This window comes from Astatotilapia calliptera, chromosome 17 (genome assembly GCF_964374335.1).
Source record: "Astatotilapia calliptera chromosome 17, fAstCal68.1, whole genome shotgun sequence".
NCBI classification, from domain to species: domain Eukaryota; kingdom Metazoa; phylum Chordata; class Actinopteri; order Cichliformes; family Cichlidae; genus Astatotilapia; species Astatotilapia calliptera.
The window spans coordinates 20,384,862-20,395,158 of NC_137438.1; the positions used below are offsets into that span (position 1 = coordinate 20,384,862).

The 10,297-nt window shown below is 37.0% G+C and overlaps 1 protein-coding gene across 1 annotated transcript; it reads right to left on the reverse strand.

Annotated features, from left to right (window-relative positions):
- Positions 1-2,001: 2,001 nt before the first annotated feature.
- lsm8 (LSM8 homolog, U6 small nuclear RNA associated) lies at positions 2,002-4,076 on the reverse strand. Its single transcript, XM_026146157.2, has 4 exons — positions 3,795-4,076; positions 3,193-3,233; positions 2,934-3,061; positions 2,002-2,374 (listed from the first exon to the last, which is right to left on the reverse strand). The coding sequence occupies exons 1-4, from the start codon at positions 3,823-3,825 to the stop codon at positions 2,284-2,286; spliced, it is 291 nt and encodes a 96-aa protein (XP_026001942.1). The 5' UTR covers positions 3,826-4,076; the 3' UTR covers positions 2,002-2,283.
- Positions 4,077-10,297: the final 6,221 nt, after the last annotated feature.

Consider the following 10,297-nt stretch of genomic DNA (forward strand, 5'->3'; position numbering starts at 1 on the left):
TCAGTGATGCCGCAGAGTTCCTTTGACTTTGGGATCTGCAGCGGAGTTTGGACCTGGAAACAGCTAATGACATCAGACTTAAAGACTGGATAGCATCTCTATTGCTTAATACATAATTGTGTTGTGAATATTCATCCTTAATCTGTATAAATGCATAAGGTTCAGAAAAATTATAGTAATTACAAAATGGTACATTTCAGGCTAGAATTGCAAAGGGGAACCTGTCAGAGGAACGAAAGAGGAGGAACAGGGATGATCAAATAAGGAGAAAAAAATTAACAGCCAGCCTGAGTTGAAGAAAGAGTTTCTCATAAAGGAAAGGGAAAGATCTAGAAAGAGAGTGAAAGAGGGAAAAATAAAGAACATCGGTGATCTGAAAGGAAGAGAAAAAAGGGAGAAGGGAAGGTTTTGGAAACAAGCAAACACACAACCAGAGTACTTTAGGTATCAAAGAGTAGTAGGCAGCTACTTGCTGGTGAACTATTAAGATGTAGAACTTGACATGTGCAAAAACAGAATTGTTATGATGTGTCTGATATTACATAAGTTGTTAAACTTTAATGGTCATTTTGAAAGAAATAATATTTTGTTTTCTATTAGTGTGTCACCACCGTCAGCACCTTGTCAACTCCATAATATGGATTTCTTTGTTTATTTTTGTCTTTTGAAGAACCGTATATTATCCTCCCTCATGATCTTCCAATAAAAATACGTAATTTTCTCAATGTGTCATTTGCATGCTGCTAAATAGGATTGTTTCTTTTCTGAAAATATGTATGACTGTAACGCTACTAATAAAAAGCCAAAACAATCTTACTTTTAAACATAGTATAATTCGTTTGAAAACATATGTGCATAAACAATAGAACAATATGCTGCTAATAGTCAAAATAGCTGAAACAACCTAAAATATATATTTTTGCATTTGTTTGTGTCTGATGGTGTTGACAAAAACCTTGCACTCCTCCAGCAAAAATATAAATTATTAAAAAATATTACACCTGGGAGATTGTACCAAAACATGGTGAGACAGCCAAAACTTTGTGTAACAATTATATGTAAATATCCATCCATCCATCCATTCACTTCCGCTTATCCTTTTCAGGGTCGCGGGGGGCGCTGGAGCCTATCCCAGCTGTCATAGGGCGAGAGGCGGGGTACACCCTGGACAGGTCGCCACTCTGTCGCAAGGCTAACACACAGGGACAAACAACCGTTCGCACTCACATTCATTTGCACATTCACACCTAGTGACAATTTTGGTTATCCAATTAACCTATCCCCACAAGTAAATATGTAAATATGTTTTTGTTTTGTTTTTTCAAAAAATATATTTTAGAAAATTAAAACCTGTTTTGTCCCTAATCTCAGGAATCACTGATACATATATTAATACTTTTAAGTTGTAGAGTTTAATCTGCCTGTAGGAACAATGTGAATACTGCTCCCATGACCTCACCGTCCGTCCGTCTCTGATGCTGCCGCTTCCTGCTGAGCTGATTAAAAGATCGGCTCCGTGCTCACGACTGCTCATCCTTAAACTTGTTACCTCAGTTTATCTGGTCTTCAGGTGATTTTATCCAGCTGCTTTTAACCATTAAGCTTTCCTCACCATGGCCCTCATGTAAAACTTCAGTATTTATCGATCTGTCACTTCACAGATATCAGTGTTACTCACACCTTTAGTGTTCACGCCATCTTTTCACCATCTATTTCCTCCTCGCTCTCAGATGTGCAACTGATGTAAGGATTCATTTAGAATTGTCATTTTATTGCTGGCTCTGCAGATCTTTCGTTTAAATAAAAATCGCTTCTTGAAGAACTGAATCTTGGTTGTGGCATACTCTATCTCAGAAGCTATTCGATTTTTCTCCTTCTCGAATTTAAGAATCAAATTTCTTTCTCATAAAGTTTTCACTTTTTCCTCTGATCAATATCCTCTGACTAAAAATTATAATTTGTCAAACATTTTTGTTGAGTAAACAAACAAAACAAAAACGCTTTTCTTTTTCAGAACACAACAAATTAAACTTTATTAACAGTCTCACATTGACAAAAAGACTTAGGAGCATAAAAAAGTTCCTCTAACATTTTCATCATCTCACTTCTTTATTTATAAAAAGTACAAACAGAAAACAAGAGCCAGGAGTCAGAGACAGGAAGCAGGCGAGCAAGTTATCAGGATGCTCCGGCTGGTCCCAGATAATTAGCACACCCGCTCCTAAAACAGACTTCCATAAACTTTATTCACACAACAGTCACGCTGTCATCAGGGGTCAAAGGTCAGTGGACGACAGAGTTGAGGGGCTCAGCTCTGATGTTTCCTAAATCCAGAGTGGAGTCCGTCTCCTCATCGATCTCCCCGATCACCGCACTGTAACCAAAACAAGAAAAAAAATGTAACCACGAAAACAAACGAGAGGATTACAAACAAAAACAAACAGGAAGAACAAATAAAAACAGAAAGGAAAACAATAAACAATGATAAACAAACTACATAACAGAACTGTTAACAACAATATTTTTTGTTCATTAAAGTAAAACAACATGTAACAAATCTACATCTATCATGTATGTATGGATCCCCACACATCATTTTCCTTATAGTTTAAGAATAAGAGTCTTTCTCTTGGTTTTCCTTCATAAAAATAATTTTAAACAAACAAAAACAAAACTCTGATAGGGGTATCCGGATCAAATGTGCAACCACAGCATTCATCCTTAAAGCATCACAGAAAAAAACTTTTACTTTTTTTTCTTAACTCTTAATTATTAATTATCCTGTTTTGCAATAATAAATTATATCTTTATAAAATAATAAAATTGGTAAATCATGTTAATCTGATTCTGTAGATTAAAATTTACATTAAGGCCTCACTAATCTTTTGTCTTCAGTATTGATTCATCATCAACAAAGGTCAAACGTGACTTACACGTTGTCACCTCGGACAATGTAGAGTCCCAGCACCACCTGCTCGACCCCCTGACTGGAGCTGAACACTCTCTCGTGACTCTCATCCAGGATCAGGTTGATGGTCTGATCAAAGCCCTTCAGAGTGCCCTGAAAAACAAACAAACTGACATGAACACAACTTACAATAACAAAAAGTTAACATCCAAAATAATTCTGACTTCACTGAATCCCAAATATTGTGAGTGGTGGAGTTCTGATGAGGATGTGTTCAGACTCACCACAATCATCCTGCCGTCCGAGGTGACAATGGCCACGGTACCTGGATCAGCACGAGTTAAAGAAACAGCACCTTTATGGACCAAAACCTCTCTAATATTATTCAGAACCTACAAATAGAAACAATTATCATCACACCAAAATTGAAAGCTATCCCGCCCACCCATTCTGGCCACAAGAGGCGCTTGTAACCTTAGCTTCTGTCTGTTAATGAGCTCCAGCTTTAAAACTGTAGGTTGTATGGTTCCAAAATTTAAAAAAAAAAGAAAAAAAAAGCTTAAGATTTTACAATTTTTCAAAGTGGTCCAGATGTGATGAGTCCTGATGAATCAAACTGTGAAATCATTTACAGAACTTCTCTGATCAGCGGGTCCAAATAATATAAACACAGCAATAAAATCACGAGATTTTCCTTCTTGTGAATGTGAAATCTACATTTAAGAAGTCTGAACATGTTTTAACTCAGCTCTGAGCAACCCGTTTCTCACAGACATCTCTGAACTGCCGCTAATTAACAAAACAAGTAAGTATGCAGCTAAGCTAACTAGCATTTTCCCATTCATTCAGAGGGTTTGCACATTAGTGGCTAACGGCGGAAGGATACGGTTAATGTAGCTCTCCAGCGCAGTGGACATCCTAAGTCCCGGGCTCGGTGTCTATTTATCCAGCGGGGTGGTCGACAAATACTTATAGTGGTAGTCCGGTGACAAAATAAAACCGTGCGCACTCGAACAGCAGCAGTAGCAAACGGCTAACAACACACTGGAGCGCAGACTAGAGCAATCAAACACTGAGCATGCACGAGAGCAGAGCGCCGAGCGGAAGCGTCACATCCGGTTTGTGTTAACTCTCAAAAAAGAAAACAGTAAAAACTGCGAAACTTAAAGAAATAAAACAAAAAAGGTGGGAAAATGGGAAATACAAAAGAAAAAAACGTCAAGTTTTCTAGTAAATTTGTCAAGTTTATAAGAGAAAAACAAAATTATGATACAAATTGGTAAACTTACATGATACAAACTATTTTTTTGACTATTTTTTTAATGACTCTAAAACATTAAATATTTATTTTGTCGTTTTTCCACCCTATCCCTTAATTTTTATCTTTAATTATTTTAAATATTTCTTTCCTTCCTATGCTCCATCATAGTTAATAACCACTTTCTGTTTATTTCAATATATTTTCAGAGCCCTCAGATGCTTCTTTGAATAGTAAAAATATTTATGACTCATTTCTGAAATATAAATGATGTGATCCGCAAACAAAATGCCCACCGGAAGTGATGTCATTTCCTGTAACTAGAAAAATACAAACATATTTTTACAGTTATGTGGTCCTCACAGGAAAAGATGGTTAAAAAATTATGACGATTCTAACAAATATAAGCCATTAGCGTAGATTTAACTACCAAACACAATAATGGGCATTTGAAATTAGCTTAACATGGAATAAAACAGTTTTGGGATCTTTTGGATAATTAAGGAAATCTAGTTAATGCTCTCTAAATGCACAACTATTACGTACACTTTAATGTCATTTTGAAAACTTAAAATAGTGGTAACCATGAAGGTGAAGATGTCCAGGCTGAGTGGTAAAATGGTGTTGAGAAACTTTCAGCACAGGAAAGACAGGCAGGTCTGCTTTGCTTTTCTTTCTGTCAAAGACGTAAAATTAAATATGTATTAGGAAAAAAAATCATAAATAAACTTGTGTGTGTTGATGTCAGACAACACACAGAGTCCAGTTCTCCCAGCAGGTCTTCATCTTTATTGTTGCTCAGTAATCGTCCATACAAAGGCGGGTGGAGGAGAGCAGTGGAGCCCGACAGGACAAACAACAGGAACGTCATGCTACCAAAGTATTAAATTTGTACAAAAATACTTTACAACATCCCTGTTCCTTTAAAGAAAAATACAGTTTGGTTGGTTGGTGAAGCTACATGGAAACTAATCTGACCCACTATTTCAAATGGCAGTGCAATGCACGTGTGTGTGTGTGTGTGTGTGTGTGTGTGTGTAGGTAGGTGGATGTCTTGCTGAGGTGAATCACTAGAGTGCAAATCCCTGCAATGTTATACACACATACACACACACACACACACACATACAGGCTCTAACAAATACACACCCACACACATGGTAATGTTAATACATGCGCACAAACACAGTGTGTATGGCTTTAGGTCTCACTCATCAAACCTTTGTGAAGCCACACCCCTCAGCCGTGTGGCTTGTTCCCATTGGTGGAGCAGTTCTCTTGGCTGAACCTTAAAACACTAACATCTATGTGTTAGCCCTCAATTCAAGGCATTAGCTCTATATTAGCAATGTAAACCATTTCCTTAGACCTTGTTAGTTCCCTTTAATCAACCTGTAACTACTACCTCGGCTAAATGCTAGCTGCAAGCTAAATTATAGTTCATGTTAGTTATGTGCTAACATAAACCACAAATCAGTAGAAGCTGACATAAAACTGACATACTCTCTTGTTAGCAGACATTTTTAGCTCCTTGGTTACCCGTTGTGTTTACCTACCTACAAACCAACCAAGCCCTTGCTATGTTAAGTTGTAACCACACCAGTAAATAAGTGTTGAAAAATTGTACAGCTAACTTACCACCCATGTACTATGTGCAACTAGCCACATGTTATAGTTAGCTCTAATGCTCTGCATCAACTACCACATGCTAAACTGTAATTCTATTATTTCCCATGTTAGCTTTTTGCTAACAAGAGAAAAACTTTGTTTTGCAAATGTAAGCCCTGTGTTAAAGGTCTGTAAGGGCTGTGCTGGCACTAGCCGTGTGCTAACATAAAAAGTTTAGGTTTGGATAGCTCTTTATTCATATGCTAATTAAATTACTTATACGCTTATTAACTAATAAATATAGCAAGAAATGGGTGTTACACATAGAAAGCCTAATTTTCTTGTTCTATGTGTATAGTCATGCGTTATGGTTAGACTAGTCCTATGCTCAATGTCTGCTAGATACATACTAATCATGTGTTAGTAATGTCCTCAGACCAAGTTAGGCTGCTCACTTGTCAGTTGAATTTGATGTGTGGTATATTGCTTTTGCTAAAATTAGAAACCGTGACTTAGTACTAACCATAAGCTAAATAGCTCTGTTATCCCCATGTAAGCTATGCGTTAACATAAGCCAAAAATCTGTAAGAGATCTTCAATGGAGCTGAAATACCCTTATGTTAGCATTGGCTGCATTACGTAAACCCCGTGTTCAACATCTGTTGGTCACATGCTAAAATGTATTTCTGTTATCTGTTATGTTTGCCTAATGCAAATAAGAAAAAAAGTCTTTATTTAACACATTAGCCCAATTTTAAAAATGGGCACAAGTTTTGCTTAACTGTGTCCTGACATACAATAGGATGTTACAATAAATGTTAGCTTTGGCTAGCTGTTTAAATATATGCCAACCAAGTTCTTTCTTTGTGATTAGCTAATAAACATAATAATAAATGGATATCAAACACAGCCAGCCTATGGTCCTTGTGTTATGTCTGTTATGATTACGCTAGCCCTTTGTTTAGTGTCTGCTAGCCATATGATAGCTATGTCCTTAGATCAAGTTAGCTTGCTCAAGTGTCAGTGTAATACCAGTGTTTCAGCCTTTTTCTAGTCAAGATGCTAAAAGACATTAATTAGCTCTACAGCTAACCGTACCTTAGTGAAGTGCAAGGTTTGTGCTAACAATACACAGACTGTGCTAGTACTGGGATAGCTGTGTGCTAACATAAAAAAAATGTTGGTTAAATTTAAGCTTTGGTTAGCTGCTTTTACCCATGTGCTTACAAGTCTCTTGCTATGTTTATTAGCTAGTAAACATAGTTGGGATAGTAGTTTGTACTGTGTTTATAATTATGGGTATGCTCTGCGTCTGCTAGCGTAATGCTAACTACATACTAGGCATTTTCTTGCAAAAAAAACCCAAAAAAAAAAAAAACCCATCTGAGCTTTTAGAAATTTTTGGGTAGACCAGAACAGCCAATTACAACTATCCACATAGAAACAGCCAATCACAATGCTAATCCAAAGCACAGCAGCAACTATTGGAGTGTTTGGCTCAGGGATGCTGAGGGAGGGTTCTGATTGGCCACTTTAAATAGTGAGTTAAGACTAAGGTGAGAGCAGGAAGATGTTGACATCACTCGAAAATAAACACTCACTCACTCTCTCTCAGACACACACACACACACACACACACACACACACACACACACAGTGTTTACTGTCACAGGTTTCCTGTTTTAACAGGATTTTTTTTTCTTTTGTAACATAGTTTTTGTGATTATGAGATGGTGTTTTCAGGGTTTGATGGTTTTTGATGTGAACAGCGATGGGGACTGAACTCTTTTTTTTTTTTTAATCTATTTTACATATTTTCTGGTTCAGTCACCATGGAAACAAACAAACAAACAGAATTGACAACAGTCAATCAAAAAAAACACACCAATTGATTAGCATAAGAGATCACTGTCACTGGGGCTGGGGAGGGGAAGTCGGGGGAGGGGCATGCGTGGCTTCTTCCTGGAAGCTGATTGGTTGTCTTTGTGTGTAAAAAAAGAACCAATCACAGACAGGCAGGGAAGGAAATGTTTATGTTTCTGATTGGTTCCAGCCAATCAGCTGAATTTTTCAGAACTGCCGTCCATCATCCTGGCTGCCTATTGGTCAGGGGGTAGATTGGGTGGGGCTTGAGGTGGGAGGGGCTTAACTGGCCTTGTGTTTAACGTGTAACATACACACACACAGACACGCACACATACATACACAGTGTGGCCAGTCCAACAGGTGTAAACAGTAGAAAAAGTATTATTGAACTTGCTCAGTGTCATCATCATCATTATTATTATTGACAGCGTGGTTATCGTAACTCCTCCAGCCTGTAGCTCGTCCATGGCACAGAACTAAAATTTTAACAGTAAACCCTTCGTTTCATTTAGGATGCTCCGATCAGTATCAGCTGATCATTAGTGAAAATGCACCGTTTTTTTTTTCCTAAAGGTAAAATTCACAAATAATTATTTAAAAAAACATAATGATATTGTCCTTTATATTATATATAAACAAATTTCTCTAGTTGACATATTAAAGCATATAAAGTAGCTGTTCTGAAGCTTTGGATCCTACCACATGTTCTCCCTTAGCAGATGGAGTGTGCCCAGTGTTGCAGAGGTTCCTTTTTTGTGTTTTTTGTTTTAACTTAGCTTGCCAAAATTTTAAATTAGAAACTGCATAATTAAGAAACATGTTTATAGGAAGTAGCCATTAATAGATGGTTTTCCACAAAATATTTCAAACTGTTACTTTTAATGGGAGGCAATGCATTCCCAAATTCCTAAGAAGATATGGACTATAGGCACTTTTGGACCAAAAAGCATCAAAGATGTATAGCTTTCCAAAATACACTTTCCAGATATACTAAGCTAAGCATGGTTTGCAGATTCTTTTCTATTCAAACTGCCTACATACCAAAGATGGACAATTTATTTTCCCAAGGAGACACATGCTAAACTGGGACTGTTTTGGAGCTGAAATAAGCTGAAATAAGTTCTGCTCAATATTATTTTTTTCTCTTTATAAGTTCATTGGTGCAGAGCTCCACACCAGTCCCAGTTTCTCATGGCCTCCTCCTGGAGCATAGATATGCAGAAGTGATGTAAAAGCTGAATAGCATTAAGTATACATGAAAAATCAAATTACCTTGCCCTCACACAGAGCCAAGGTAAAATTATTTCTCTGTGCTTTGCTCCATTTTTTAATCACTGAGAGTTTTATATACTCAGCTGATGTTACACCCATTTTTATGCAGGCTTTTTAAATGTACTTTTTTGCAATTACCTTCTGCAAATTTTAACCTAAACTCTTTACCACAGTGATTTATGTGTTGAAATGTTTTGAGTTGTGTTCTGTCAAATTTTTAGTATTCCTTTCTAACCATACTCGAATTTCTTTTAGAACTTTGGTGATGGCTAGCGGTTCTCCAATCGTGCATATCATGTGTATCTAAAAAAACTAACAAAGGCTTGTTTAACAAGACCAATAAAAATTTCTCTGGTCCGAAAGCACCTTATCTTTGTCTTTTCACTAGCTTCAAGCTGAGGCGCAACAAACATAAATATATATGCAGCTGCAGGTTTTCCTGCTCAGTAAAAACCAGTATTGTAGACATGATCAAAACAGCAAAAGGTGACCTCTAGCGACCACATAAGGTATTAACCCAAGAATGGCTCCTACAAGTATCATGTTTCAATGTCCAGCTCTGGTTTAAAACTTTAAAACAGTGTTCATCCAGAGACCAACATCTCTGCTCAAATGCTAACTTTTCTCATATTATTCATCTGTATAGCGGCAATGGTTAGTAATAATGTAAATTTTGTGAATGGCGTCATAAAATATTAGAACTGTCAGTTGTAATTTATGGAGAATTTAGGAAATTAAAGTGATAGAGAGCAGGTTACATAAAATATAGCAGCCGTTCAACAGTGGAGCCAAAGTACAAGCCAAACCTTGTACAGTTTTAGTTCAGTAAAGTGCATAATCGAACTTGACTAAGTGCTAGTTATTATTTTTCCAATAGAATGGTAAATAAGAATGCAACAATGTTAAAACCCCTCAAAGCTGTCTGTCAACCTCTGCCAACTATTTAAACCAAACTAGTGAGCCTTAGTGTCTGAATTTTATCTGGTTATCATGAAAAACTACACCTGGTAATGCCCACAGGAATAAATCTCTGGGTTGCCAGACGAACTAGCTTAGGAGGTCTTTCCTTTTGTACTGTTTAATTTGGATATCTCTTTAGGTTTCCATGTCATGTTGAGCATTTATTTTAAGGAGGTACATCTCATCATAACCTTATGAATCCAACCTTGTATACTTGCCAAACCTCACCTAATCCCAACCATTTTTGAGCTCGAACTCTCTTTCTATCGTCATTTCCACTTATACCCTTTCTTCAAAACCTGCAGTTAACCAGAACCATTTTTATTCTCATCTCTTAAACCAACCTTCTGATACCGGTTTCTTGTGGGATCTGTACCTTCTTGTTCGAAAGCTTCTTTCTTTAATTCTATGTGGGGCAGTGCCTA

Bases quoted from the DNA above. Each gene is read 5' to 3' on its own strand.
- lsm8 (XM_026146157.2), bottom strand. From the start codon at position 3,825: ATGTCCACTGCGCTGGAGAGCTACATTAACC. The intron at 3,062-3,192 runs GTGAGTCTGAAC...TTTGTTTTTCAG, and splicing joins CGGACGGCAGGATGATTGTG to GGCACTCTGAAGGGCTTTGA. The intron at 2,375-2,933 runs GTAAGTCACGTT...TTTTGGTTACAG, and splicing joins ATTGTCCGAGGTGACAACGT to TGCGGTGATCGGGGAGATCG.